Source organism: Haemorhous mexicanus, chromosome 1 (genome assembly GCF_027477595.1).
Source record: "Haemorhous mexicanus isolate bHaeMex1 chromosome 1, bHaeMex1.pri, whole genome shotgun sequence".
Taxonomy (NCBI): domain Eukaryota; kingdom Metazoa; phylum Chordata; class Aves; order Passeriformes; family Fringillidae; genus Haemorhous; species Haemorhous mexicanus.
This window is the reverse complement of record NC_082341.1, coordinates 23,910,383-23,925,513: the sequence shown is the minus strand read 5'-3', so window position 1 is coordinate 23,925,513 and position 15,131 is coordinate 23,910,383. Positions and strand designations below refer to the sequence as shown.

The 15,131-nt window shown below is 36.0% G+C and overlaps 1 protein-coding gene across 2 annotated transcripts in view; it reads right to left on the bottom strand.

Annotated features, from left to right (window-relative positions):
* Positions 1-15,131, bottom strand: part of VPS50 (VPS50 subunit of EARP/GARPII complex) — a 78,831-nt gene that overhangs the window by 25,849 nt on the left and 37,851 nt on the right. For both annotated transcript variants that reach the window (XM_059843296.1, XM_059843301.1), the window contains 4 exons: positions 14,087-14,177; positions 12,408-12,584; positions 7,956-8,074; positions 6,404-6,510 (listed from right to left, as the gene is read on the bottom strand). In XM_059843296.1, the coding sequence (XP_059699279.1) occupies positions 6,404-6,510; positions 7,956-8,074; positions 12,408-12,584; positions 14,087-14,177 (494 nt within the window). The remainder of the gene's footprint in view (positions 1-6,403; positions 6,511-7,955; positions 8,075-12,407; positions 12,585-14,086; positions 14,178-15,131) is intronic.

The following is a 15,131-nucleotide window of genomic DNA, read 5'->3' as shown; positions in this document are numbered from 1 at the left end:
GATACAGCAGATTATTTCACAAATTGTCATATTCCAGACATGTTTAGATGTGACAGGTTGGAAAAATGACAGGAAGGTGCTAAAACAATTTCTTTTTCCTGTAGTCAACAACACTAATCTTCAGGTTAATACTATGCCCAGAGAAATAATCTACTAATAGATAGAGAAAACATTGGTTTAATCAGAGAAACTGGGTAGCCAAGAAACAAAACCTAAATTTTAATAATAGGGAAGTTATTTGAATTTTTCAAGCAAGTAATTGTGTAGGTCAGCAAAGATAACTAAGTTGAAACAAGCATGATACAGCTACATACCTGAAAAAATGGCAGAGCACTAGAGTAAGAACCAAGCAATAGCCTGACATTGTTACCTTCCAGGTTTCCATCTAATTTAGACTCCTTATTGAATATTACATGACTACACCCCTGTTTGCTAAGACACACAAACATATGATTTGTTATTTTTAGAGATTTAACACAGGTTGTAATAATTAATATTTGTCACTTTAGCCCTTTTGTTAACTCTATACTACTTAATTATTAATGCTTTGACCCATAGCATTATGAACAAACTGAAAAGTGGACTTAAAAAATTCTATTTGTCTTCTAAAAGGGAAAATTTAATGTACAGTCCAATGTGGAAATTTTTGGATGTTTGTGAAACGATGGTACTGGTACCCTAATTAAAGCAAGTGTCACCTTCATCTGTACTATCTGAATATTCTGTATTGGACAGGCTGACTTTTTCCACTTACTCTGTGATAAACACATTTTTAAAGTTGCCTGCAACCCAATATGAGTGATGAGTCACACTCTGGACAGTTAAGACTTCCAAATATCTGTGCAGCTGGCATCAATATTGAAGGTAATCTCTTGGGCAGTGTCTTACGCTTTTCCAAAGGGCTATGCACTGCACACTGCCCAAGTACTGTACCTATAAAAATCTTCCAGTGCCAAGAACATTTCTCTATTACTACATCACTCAGCATCTTGACACAAGTGTTCCAAGAACATTTCCTCCTTGATGCTCTCTCTAACAGGACACCAGTTTTTAATGTCTACACATTGTTTCCCATACTTGGACTGAAGTTACTGTTTTGGGTTAAAAAGAATATATATATAAGAATACTTCCAAACAGCACAAACACAGTCCAAAGCCATATTAAAGTAGAAATTTCCAGAAATACTTGAAAAAAAACTATTTAAAGTTTCAGCAACTGAAAGTAGCCTGAATTTCTAGAGGCTCTAGATAGCTTAAACTGCTGAACATTTGCCAGGTTTCTTTTGAAGTATTGCTTGCAGAACTCCTCCTGTCCTTAAGGATAGCAAGTAGAGAGCATTCTTTATCAGACTAATCTATACAAAACTGATGCATCTCACTAATTAGCACACACAAATATTTGCCAATAAATCATTACCAAGCCAACCTGGTAAAGTGAGCTTTAAACTAGGAAAGATGGGGTAAGGGGGAAGTTACAGTGACAATGCATGCAGAAAAATAAGGTTTAAGTGGGATACCTCCAGCAGTTACAAGCAGCCAAAGACATAAGACAGGACTATGGGACATCCCCTTGCACTCCCACTGGGATATTGACACACTCAAATACCTCCATGAAGTGCCTGTACACCAGTGCACACAGTAGGAACAAACAGGAGGAACTAGAGATGTGTATGCAGTCACGGGGCTTTGATCTCATTGCAGCTAGGGAGGTATGTTGGGATAGCTTGTGTGACTGGAATATCGTCATGAAGGGCTACATGCTGCTCAGGAAAGACAGACCTGGAAAGCACAGTGCTGGGAGTGGGGCTGGATGTGAGGCAACACCTGGAATGTATCAAGCTCTGTCTTGGGGCGGATGATGAGTCAGTCCAGAGCCCAAGTGTTAGGATAACAGGGCAGACTAGTAAGGGTGACACTTGTCAGGGTTGTTTGCTACAGGCCACCTGATGAGGAGAAGTGGATAAAGTCTTTTAACAGACAAGTAGATGCAGCCTCATGGTCACAGGCCCTGCTTCTCATAGGGAACTTCAGTCATCCTGACATCTGCTAGAACAAAACAGCAAAGCACAAGAGTAAAGCAATGACAACAACTTCCTGAAAGAGATGGTGGAAGATACCAGTGAGGAATGGTGTGTTGCTCAACCTTACGCAAATGAACAAGGAAGGCCTTGTTAGAAGTGTGAAGGTTGGGGACAGCCTTGGCTACAGTGACCATGAGATTATGGAGCTCAGTATCCTGCATGAAGGCAGCCAGGCAGAGAGCCAAATTGCAACCCTGGCCTTCTCAAGAGCTAACTTTAGCACCTCTGGGGATGTTTTTGGAAGAATCCCATGGGGACAGGCTCTGCAGGAAAAAAGGGTCCAAGAGAAATGGTCAATATTCAAGCACCACTTCCTCCAGGCTCAAGAACGGTGCATCCTGATGAGCCAGAAATTGGGCAAAGGGGGCAAGAGACCAGCATGGATGAACAGGGAACATCTGTCAAAAGTCACTAAAGCAGGACATATACAGGAGGTAGAAGCAGGGACAGGCCACTTGGAATGAATATAGAGATGTTGCTGGAGTGAGTAGACGTTAAGACAAGAAAAGCTAAGGCCTGCCTGGAATTAAATCTGGTCAAGGACAACGAGAAGGGCTTCTTCAAATACACCAATAACAAAAGGCCTGCTACTAAATGGAGAAGGAACCCTGGTGAGGGGACACAGGAAAGGCTGATATACCAAATGCCTTCTGTGCATCAGTCTTCACTGACAAGACCTCGGGAATCCCTGACCCAGGTGACTGGGAAAAAGGAATGGTGGAAGGAAGACACACATTAAGAGCCAAAACGCTGCTTTGAAAGAAGTGGTGCAAAGTCTGTTGAAAGACTGTGTGATTTAAGGTTTTTTAAGTTGCAAGAGGTTCTGTGTTATGTTTCCAATCACTCACTTCAGCTAACAACTTCTGCTGTGAGGTTTGTCATCACTATTATTATTTTCTTGCAAGATAATGGGGTTTAAAGCAAGCAAAATCTAAGAATTTGTCCTCAATACCCATTCTTAACAAGCAAAAATAAGGCCAAAAAAAGCATTAAAACCCATCAATATAAGAAATACCCACTGAACTATTTCTTAGGTCAGAATTATAGTAATTAAGAGATCACTGAATCAATATATACAATGACATAATCATTAATTATTCTTGTTTATATATAGTGCTTAAACTATTCCATACAAATTTAACACGGGTTTATTTTTCCTTTACATTTTGAGTCAACATGCAATGCCTTGATAGGAAAAATTAACCTTATAAATTAGTCTAAATTTATACTACAAAGAGAACTAATTACCTTAGTTAATGTGAGAAATATCTGTTAAATTGAACTCTTCACTTGAAATTCAAACAAAATTGTAGCCACTCCAACTTCAATTATACATTACCAACTCGTTTATGTAGTTTATAAATATTAAACTACTTTTTAAATTATTCATTTACCCTCCATACAAAGCATACAGCACATAGAAATACTTCAAAATGGTTAAAAACACTGTCATACTCATTCAGTATGACACAATGGGCACTACTACTTTCCTAAAAAGTAAGGCAATCATTTCTGTTTCTTGATTGGGCAACTTAAATCTGCATCTTCATCACTATGACTGAAAAACAGCAAAGAAAAACATAAAAAATAGGGGAAAATAGTAATCCAAATAATTACTGAGCCACTGTTTTAATTTTTAGGACACAGAATTTCAGATGCTTGTGAAGAAACTATGGAAATTACAGAAACAGAAATATGGAAGCAAAATTAAGACAAATCATGGATCTACAGAAGTGAACTGTACCAGACTACGGTACATGACTTTCCTTCCACACAAAGGACACAGTACATTTCATCTATCTGGGATTTGGTAAAAGTATTAATATAACAACATTGCACAGTAAATAAATGAAGCTAGAGTGTGTTGGAAAGGGAAGTAACTAAAAAAGCCACTGGTGAAGTTCCCAGCAATCAGCCATCTCATTAACATTTTCATGAATTACTCTGGCACAAAAATAAGAGTGATAATAGAAAAAAATAAAGAGGCACCATCAAAACAGAAAAGGACTGACATAATGTACAGGAGTACTTGATGACTGTTAGAATAAGAATTGGATGAAATTCAGTAGCACAAATTGTAAATCCATGCATTTAGGGGACAATTCATTAAAAAACATGCATCTCTCTACTATAAACTAGCACCTTATCTCTTGGAAAAAACTGGAAAAGTGAAGGATCTGCTGGCTGTACAAGGTCATTACAGACTGCCAGTATAAGGAAGCTGTAAGAAAACAAAAGAGGTGCAAAATGGAAGGAACTTTGGACCATGATGCAATGATAAAAGAATGGACAATGCAGGAAGATCTCCTCCAAAGTATTGTACAATTTTGGTAAGATTACAAGAAGAGCAGAAAATTTAAAGTTTCTGGTGGATAAATACAGGGCACACTATAAATCTTGGCACATTGTTTAGCAAATCAAAGACTGAGAAGAAATAGGATCGCTTCCTGTAAAAACAGCAGAACAGTATGCATTGAAAAACAAATTTATCTGTTAAATCTCAAAATTTCTTTTGTCATAAGATCAATTCAGCAGAAAATGGGGGATAGTTTTTTTTTTTCAATTTCTTTTGGCTGACAAGGCTTCTGAAATAGAATTCCTATTAAAATGAGTGCTGGGAATAGAAGTATTTTTAAGCTGGAGCTCAAAACAAGCATATTTACAGGCAGTACTAAATGACATCATCTTCCCACAGGAGGTCCTTTCCAATTCTAAATAACACTTCTGTCACTCATTACCAAAACAATATAAAACACCCCAAACAGCAGAAAACTTAAAAATTAATAATAATTCCAGAAGGAGAAAAAAGCATGTGTATATATATATATATATATATATATATATATATATATATATATATATATATAAAAATATATATATACACACACACACACACACACACACATATATATATATAGAGATAGATAGATAGATAGACAGATAGATAGATAGATAGATAGATATGAGCTTTTAAAATTATGTTTAATTTTGGGGTTATCAACATAATCCTCAAATAGTTTTCCTTATGTAAAATGTAAAATTGGAAAACCAGAACTACTGCTTCACCTACTGGTACAGTGTTTTATGGCAGGGACAGAGGCTGGAGTTTGCATGAAAGTGCCATGAGTGGTTTCTATATTCAATCCTCAATTTTCTCAGAACAAAACCTTATAGCAGAAAGAACAAACAAAACTCTCTCACCCAAGTCACAGATCAATCACAGGAAAGTCACAACAGAATGAACTCTCGTTTCAGGTCTATATGGTAAATGCTTAAGGAAAAGAAAAGTTTTAGCAAACCTGCCAGAAAGATTAAGAAAATTAATTCCTGACTTTCATGCTGACCTCAACGACAGCAAAAGGTGCTATAGCCAGGTATTGGAGTAACCTTTTTTAAAAGGGTTTACTCTGAAGTGCAACAATCATTTTCAAACTTTGGAGGCAAACCTCATTAATGCAACACAGACAGAATCCCTCTCTCTCCTGCCTACTCGGATAAATTTAGGCAGTTACTTTCCCTTCTCTATAAATAAAGCAGAAGTCAGCAGCAGAAAATTGCTACCGTACAATCATCTAGATCATCACACAGAAGGCATGATCATGGAAAATCAATCCCATCACATCCAGAATTGGAGGCCAGTGTTTTCAGAATAGAAAAGTTTGGCAAGAAAAGCCCTCAAGAAGTAGCCTAGTGCAACCTCCTGCTCAGAGCAGGCCTAAAGACACAAGGCTGCCCAGCAGCCTGTCCAGTCACCTCTTGATGACGCTGCAGGGATAAAGATTCCCTAAACTCCCTAGGGATTACTGGGATGTATGAGAGCTCTTTTCTTCTAGTCGATTACTACATAGTAAAAACAGTTATTCTGAGTGTGAGAATTTGAATAATGAAATGGGGGAAAAAAAAAACCCTAGTCATAAAGTTCTTACTTTTGCAACTATTCTACTTTAAAATAAATCATTTCATAAAATACATCAGCAACATAGAGCATTAATCTTTTTGCTTGTATATCCATTTTTCTAACACATTCAATACTTCAGAAAAATAAACTACCATTAAAAGTTAAAACCAACAAATGCATGCAGATTAATTTTCCTGGTAAAAATAATGCACAAGATATAAGCAAATTTGTCTATTAATTTAAGAATTTGTTTAGTGCTTCATTTCTATTTTTCCTATTTTATCAACATATTCAAAGAGTAGAAATACAGCCTAACTAAGTATATTTTTCAGGGCCTTAAATATCATTTAACATATTTCCTATAATCCAGAAGTCTGCTCAAAAATCAAAAACACTTATAATAAACAACAATTATTCTACATACCAACAAGCCTTATTACATTCAGTGTAGTGTTGGTTAGAATAGGTGCATTCACTTTATTGAGGTTATAATCTGATCTCTTTCTGCTCCTCAGAGTTTCTCGAGAAACACTTAAAAGAAAAAAAAAAAATACAGCAAATGTGAAAACATTCAAAGACATACAAATGAAATTAAGTGGAAAATATATTATTCCTCCCCCCTTTGTTCACATGAAAGTATGTCTTCCAATGCAGAATTTTATTTATGCCAAAGCACAACAGGGTTAGGATTCTAACATTTAAGAAAGAAGCCTGACCTAATTTACACAGAATTGTTCTACAGAAGGAATTTTGACTTTTATTCTAATGCTGGAGTTCTGCAGGCCTCTGTCTTGCCCCAAAAGTCATTTTAGTCACTGAATCAAATTCATAATTCACAAAGAGAATAAAAACAACACAAGTCCCAACAAAACAGAGGCAGATTTGTCAGCTACAGCTGAAAGTTACTACCTAGAAATATAAGCAATTTTGAAGAAGGTGAAACTAAAAAGTCATTAACTTCTTCATAAATTTTAGTCCTGAAAGAGGCGGGAAGTTGGACTCAATGATATTTATCCAACTAGACACATTTTTATTTTCTTTAAGAGAAACCCTCTGCCAGCTGCCATACCTCAAAATTATATTCTTCCATAAATTTAAATTTCACATAGACAGCAACTCTTGTTTGTTCCAATTAAACGATTTTTAACTATATCTCTACCTCTTCTTTGGAAGGAGACAGTTTACACTGTATACCTTACAGAAACAATCATGCTAATATTTTATCCTAAAGAGTTTTATCTTGTAGCTACTCTGCTACTCTGCTTTGATCCAAGTGATGGCATTATAGCTGTCCTGCAAACCCTACATAAAAAATGTTAGCCTGCTTCACAAAGTCTGAATGTACATCTAAGTTACACAGTGTCCTAGACATAAACTTGTTTTCAGATCCTTTTAGAGGATACAAAGTTGTCTTTTTAAATATGAAAATATATATAAATAAAATACTTTTTGTATCCATCAAAATAGAATATGTACATTCATTTACATATATCTATGTGTGCATTAAATAAAAAGAGAACCTAAAATTGAAAAGTATTGTCTTCAAGCTATGGAATAATCTTTTTTTTTTCTTAACCTGTAGAAGTTTATTGTTCTGTGGAAGCCCAAAACTCAAAGCATTTGTCTGCAAACAACCACTTTTGACAAACAGAAATTACACATATACACAAGAGCTGCTATAGGAGGACCTTCAGTTAACATCTAGTCCTTACTAACCAGTTTTCCTGTACCTGCTTCAGAGATCCTTTATCTGCTTTCAAAATGCTCCTTTCTTCAGGTTTTCTTTGCAATAATGATGAGTGGCCTAATGTTCCTCCCCACTCTGGAGATCTAAGTGCTGAGCCTTCTAACTGTGCAGGCAGCATAATGTTTACCTGATTATTATTCCACTGTTGTAGATTACAGAAACTGAACTAATTAGAATACTGAGATGAAAAGCATGTGAATTAGACCAAGGACACACACAGCCTACTTACCTTTTTATTGGGGCATCTCCTGTCTGCTCATCCACATAATCTCTTTTCAACTCCTCAGGAACATCACTGTCACTATCATACTCTTGATATGCACTTTTTTCTTGTTCATCTGATTCATACTGGTAAAAAAAAAAAGAAAAAAATAAATTGACTACCATTATTTTTCTTATAATATTATCACTCATTTAATGTTGCACTTTGGTCACTTTTTGACTTTTACCTTGATTGGGATACAAATAACTTTGCTGGCTGAAAGGCTGCTGACAATGTTCTTTAAAAATGCAGCAGGCAAATTATACTATATTGATTAGGTAACTACCTGCATCATTCTATTTCAGCTACAAATAATTTTTGCTCCTTTCTAGCTGATGTATAAAGTACCACATATTTGAGCTTTTGTTATTTTCTTATAATCTGGAAAAAAAAACAGTAATAAATCCTAAAAATTCATCCATACAATGGCAGTAAAAAAAAGAAAAGGAAAAAACCCTGGCACTGCATAATAGTTAATTAGTATTGCAAGAAGAACTAAACTATTACTTCACAAAAATACTTCTTTATACTGTACACATTTAATTAAGAAAATAACCCAATACCAAAAAAATAACGCAGTTATGCAGAATGCACCTGCACTTGAAGAGAGACACTTTTCCTTAACGCATACACTGCTTTGAAGCCACTTTATCCACACAGTGACACAGGTAACACACTAGTTCCAGGATCCTTAAGAAATGGCAGCCAAAACACACTAGAACATGTATTTTTTCAGTCACACATGCCTCAGGTTGCTGAGAGTTTTCAAGTCTAGCACTATGAAAGCACTATGTACAAAAGCAAGAACCCCACAGTACAAACAAATTCAAAACAAAAACAGCTCAGGTGGAAAAATGAGAATGTAGTATGAGACACTCGAAAGAAATGTTCAGACCAATAGTATTCCCAGGCAAAATATCTGCATCATGAACGTTTTAGACAAAGGGAAGTTGTAAAGAAAGTAGCTCAGTTTATTTCAAAAATGAGCTGAGGTCAGCCTTGACTAAGGACAAAAAGAACCACAGTTTATCTAACTTGACTGAGACATCATCACTTATTATGCATTAACATATAATAAATGACGTGCTGATAAAATTAAAATCCAGTGACAGTAAAATGATAAATTGACCAAAAAAATTCTAACTACACTTCATATTGATGTAAGAATCTGTCAGTTGACATTAATGAACTGTCTTAACATCATAGAATAAGAGGGATTTTGAGATTTTTTTTTTAACATGGAAAAACACTTTTATTCAGTCCCCTCAATCCCCTCAATCTAATGCTATTAATGATCTGGAACAGCTATTTATGAGATAAATGCATTTGTATTTTAAAGTATGCATTAAATAACAACTATTAAATAGTGACCTCAATCTGAAGAGACCTTATAAATCTATTTTGAATATACACAGTCTGCAGTTAAGTTTTCAAGTGCTAAAATAAATTCAGGTATCTTGTAGCAGTAATGAGGTGAAGTGTTAAGGCAGTCCACTCAAACCAACCCACAGGAAGCTGTAAGATTCATCAGAGTTGAAGAAGGTTACAATACTGGAAGTTAACTGTATCACAACAGACACATTTTAAGAAGCTACAGAAAAGGGACATAAAGCATCTTACCAAAGCTCAAGATACAGAGCTGAGCTAATTGGGTCCGGGGCCACATTTTGCAACATCTAAGCACTTAAAAAGACTTTTAAATTCTCAAAAGAAATCCTGACAGGTCTTCCCACCCTACAGATAAACTGACAAGTAAATTAATGTAAATTAAATGTTTATGTCCTTATCTTGCTATTTCTTTCTATACTTGGCAACATGCCTATATTCTCTGGAAACAAACCTCCATCTCAAATAATTCAAATGTTCAGTGCTAAAGTGTGCCTCCATCTTAACTGGTCAGTCACTGAAATACAAAACCTTAGTAAAAAATTTATCCTGTGTTGTTTAAGCAGGTTATTTCTCTTTCTATGTAAAGAATAACAAAATAGGTGTACCTTCTACAATTTAAACAGGAATTTTCTCTGTGTCAGCACTTTGGAACAGACAGTTGTGAGACCGAAACGTTAAACGTTAATGGCTCGAGCAATCGGCAATTTGCAAAAGCAGCAGGTGCTCTGCTGAGGCCAGGTTTGCACAGCCAACTGTGTGCTGGCAAAACCTCTGATCTCCATAAGACAGAGGTACATACCCAGCACCAAAGGATGACCATGAAAAACCAGCCTTTGTTTAGCCACAAGCCATTTTTTGACCCAGATACGGAAAAAGGTCAGTAGATCAAAACAGATCCTGCCAGACAGGATAATGCTTTTTATCATGACAATGTCCTTCCCAGGAGGAGGTATCACATCAGCCTTAAGGTATTCAACCCATCTGATTATGCATAATTGGCTCAACTAAGCCAGGTCAAACAGCAGTCAAGTTATTTAGAAAGGGCCACAAACCATCAAAGATCCCCAAAATGCCCCCAGACTCATTTCTGCAGCCTTCCACCAGAGGACTGCACATAATCCACAGTGTTGCAGCAGCCAAAAACACCCCTCCAGTGGAGGTACCTGGCTGCTCCCCACTGAACAGGAATGTCTATTACCCAGTGAACTTTCATGTTTGGTGGTTTCCTTCAGCCCCAACAGAGCAAGATTGTGGTCATCACTGTGACCAATGGACACTGAAATGGTAAAAACCAAGTCCCAGTTGGATCCATGAGTTGTATTATCTTTCCACTATCTACTCTTACCCTTTCCTTATTTTTTTTCTTTGTATACTTCCTTAAGTTATATCTTGATACTTTTATATTGTCATATTACTATAGATAACAACATGCTAGATAAAATATGTCATTTCCACCAAAATCAAATTGTTCCTGCCATTTATATGTATGCATAAACACCAATCATCCAGATTTGTTTCACTCTAATCCATCCCAAAGGATCTACTAACATGAACCTCAGTTACCCTGCCTCTGGGACAGAAATGCAGAGAGGAGACTAAAAATGTCAAAAGGGAAAGTAGGACAGTTGTCTGGAGAGTACAGCCACCTCAGTCATGAAATACCTTCGTTCCAATACCAGCCCTAGGAGATATCCTGTACACAAGTTGATTAACTTGTTCTGTGCCTCCATTCAAAGAGACAAATTTCTGTCTGTTTTATACTTATGTTTTGTAACTCATGCAGGTTTCAAAGAGTGACAGTAAGACCTGCAGGACCACTACTTCTCTCATGAGCCTGCAGTTTCTGTGACAGCGGTCCCTTTGAACACTAACAATTCAGTGATTCTGTCTTACTGACAAAAAGCAGCAGTGTGACAAAAGCCAACAAAATAGTGTCTCCAACATGTTTATCAGCATTTGCTACCTAGTTTTTCATCAAATGATTCAATGCTCACAAAAGCTTAGCACAGAGTAAGACAATGTCTTTTAAATTTTTCTTCGAGCTAGAAGAAACAGATTCTGAGGGGTAAAATGTCAGAAATGGAAAGACCAAAGAAGGTCTGTCCTAACTTGTAAACAGAGTTTTCATATCTCATGCAAATGTTCAGAGAGAAATAAAAATACCTCAATCTATCCATAGCCAAGAAATGAAGACAATTCTACAAACCCCTTACAAGTGTAAGTATGCTGATTACAAGTCACTAAACAAAAAATACGGGAACAATGTAGGCTCTCCTTAATAGCAGCAAACCGCAAGGTATCAGAGGAGTTTGAAATCACTAAGCAGCAATTACTCTTTTTTGTTCTTGAGATGTTATCCAGCCTCAGTAGCACAAGTTAAGCCCAAGAAAACAACATTCATCAAAGGGATAAACAATAACAAAAGATTAAACAAAAACATGATAATGTAGCATTTAAGACAATACAAAGTACAAAGTTTTACATTGAAACACATTTGATCACTGATAGATTTTGACAGGCTTCTGAAAAAAAAACACACAGTTATTGCTCAGTTTTATAGAAGAACCCACAACAAAGAGTGCTCTGAGCGTTGCAATTACAACTAAAAATGATGTAACAAACATCAAAAAAACCACAGCAAATCACATGGGAGTGAACAAACACAACAAAAGGAGCAACCTATAACAATTCTTTCCTATGAAGCCAGAAAACAAGTCCTAAAACTATAAAATTACCTCCACAAAGAAAACTAACTTAAACCCCTGGAAAAATACAAATTTAGGTGGAACATGTCTTGCTAACCTTCAGGAATGCTTGACTTCAGCAGAAAAAAAGTACTGATTCAGTGCAAAACAAACTGAACTTTAAACAGGATGCCTGGCTTTCTGCATTTTTAAAAGCAAAGCAGCACAGTACTGCAGGCAACAGGTCCTTGTACTAAGGCACTTAACCATCATTTCCTCACAAAATAAATCATCATCTACTGAAAGCACTATTTGCCCTTTTTTTTTTCCCTGAAACACTCCATACCCCATTGGAAGCTAGCACGTCTTCTGTCTCATCATCCTTGCTGTCGGCCTGGATCTCGAAGGGGTTTCCCCCGGCGCAGTACTGCTCAAACAGCGTCACCGTCGATGAGACCGCAGAGGCTGGCTGCTTACTCGGCGACACCGACGGGGAACGCGACTGCTCCATGAACTTAAATTCCTGCCAACAGAAATAAATCATGCTTTCATCAGGCATTTTCAATATTATTATGACTCCAGTTCCATAAAAGCAAAGGATAACAACAAACTTGTGGACAACTAATTTTAGCCAAAGTTTGCTGCTTATTTAAACATGCTTTTCACGCTGGCTCAAGTTAACCTCGAAAGTGACAACCTTATGCTGCTTGTCTTTGTACTTTTAGAAGTTTTCTGCTACAACATGCAATACATCTGCATTCTGAAAGCATTTACTGTCTAAAACTAGGTGAAAACTAATTGTGGTTTTTATTTCACAGAAATAAGGAAATAAAAAAATACTTAAATTCTATCCAAAAATGCAGTTTTCTTTACACGAGTTACCTAGTAATTTGCTACAGCTGAAATTTTCTTGTTGATATTTTATTTTTAAAAAGTTGTCAAGATTGTTTTCTTTTCAAACCCAACGCAGCTTCTGATCACTGGGTGAGTACACAAACTTTTGCAAGTGCATTATTTTTACACCTTTTTTTTCCTAACAAAACACAACTATCTCAGATGACACACCATTTTTTATCTATTAAACTCTAGCTATTGATATTCATAATAGTAAAATGTGCATTTTCATTTAACTAAAGGTTCAAAGATTAAAACACATGCAGCTAAAAGGACTACAATGTTAGATCCCTGTTTGCTTAAATCAGTAACTTTCTGCCACTTCCTGCTGCTCCAGTCCCTTGAGCAGTATGTACAGATTTATAATCCCATTTCTTTATTAAAAATATTACTTTGTTTGCTGCTGGATGCTGCTGAGGGTCCTCCCTTCCTTTCCCTCCACACTTTCAGTGACCCCATAGCCTATTGCTTACTTCTACAGCTAACTCCACAGAGGTTGCAAAATGATCTTGCTTAACATTGCTGGGCAAAAACATTTCTGAACTTCAGTTATAGCTTTCATCACAGGCACCATGTTTTATTTGGCAAAACAAGTTAATTTCATCCACCACATGCTAAAAATAAAAAAAAAAATCACTTCAGATGATTAGAAGGTGAGTACAGTAATTACTTGCTTTCAGTTGGACTTCACCACAGAAGAATATTTTTTTTCCTGTCCAAATGAGGTGGTATGACCTATGTTTCCAGAAACAGATGCCAAGTTGGTACAAGCTAGTGAGTGCTCATGCAACTACTTTCAGGCACTCATGTTTTAGCATCCTACTGTCAGATAAATTAGAAATTAAAACCAGACATATTAACAGTACATTGAAACAGGAAAATTTAAGGTCAACATTATGCTTACAGCTCTAGCATCTTCCATAAAAACCTCTGCCTGCCTGAAACAGAAACACTACTGTTTCAAAACCATTTGACTTTTAAGTTTCTAATATTATGAAGTAAAACTGAAGAGCTTTTAGAAGCTATTAAAAACATTTGTACATAGTTCATGGATCTTACTACTTCTTAGAACACTGTGACTCTTAGGTATTAAATATTAATACATTTGTATATTTTATCCATAGAACGTACATGAAGCTGCAAAATACTAAAGCTTGATTTAACAGGACAAAGTTCCCAGGTCTCATTCTCCAAAAACATTCTTAGTTCTTCAAGACGGGTTCTGAAACACAAACGAATACTCTTAATTGGCAGAAAGAGTAAATCACAAAGTTGGCAATTACTTCACTTCTGCAGTGAAAAACTCCTTCTAAAACTGTACAAAAAGTTACACTTTAAAACAAATATTTAAGCCATTCTTCTAACCAACAAACCACCAAAAGCTATGGCTACCAAACCAGTGTATTTCTTATGACACCTCCAGAGAAAGATATTCTTTGAGACTATCTCCCAAATTTGTAAACTAATTTTTTTAGTCAAAACCATTACAAATTATAGAGGGACACATACAAATATGCAGAAGTACTGGATCTTTTCCCTCTGTAAACTGTAGAAAGCAATATAATATACACAAACACTCCACTAGCAGCACAACAGCTTCTGAGAGCCAACATAAGACAGATACTTCTTTCAAACACACTGAAGCCAACAGAGAGCAAAGGGAAGTGGAAAGAAATAATATTCTACAGACATACCAACCTTTCAAAGAAAAACCTTAAATGGCTATTAGTCTCTAGTTTACTTCATAGCTTAATTTTGCTTTGGTATCAATACAGTAATAAGGAAAAGTAATCAAGCCATTACATCTCTGCACTTCTTCCATTGTTTTTAATCACTAGAAAATCCTCCAGTCTGTCATAAGCAGAAACATCTTTGATAAAGAAAAAAAATTTGACACATAAATGGAACATATAGGAAAAGACAGCAATGAATGCTTTTTGGGATCACACTGCTCTATCTTTTCCTCTTAATATGGCGCATATTGTTTTGTTTAACAAGTAACAGTTGGTAAATTTTGTTTAACAAGTAACAGTTGGTAACACTGGGTTTCTAATTAGGCAATAAAATATCCTAGGAATACCACACCTTCCATAATGAACTACAACCACCACTAAAATGAAAATTTGCTTGCCACATTGAGATAAGCAATGTGTTGAATTGTGACTACAGTTTGCTG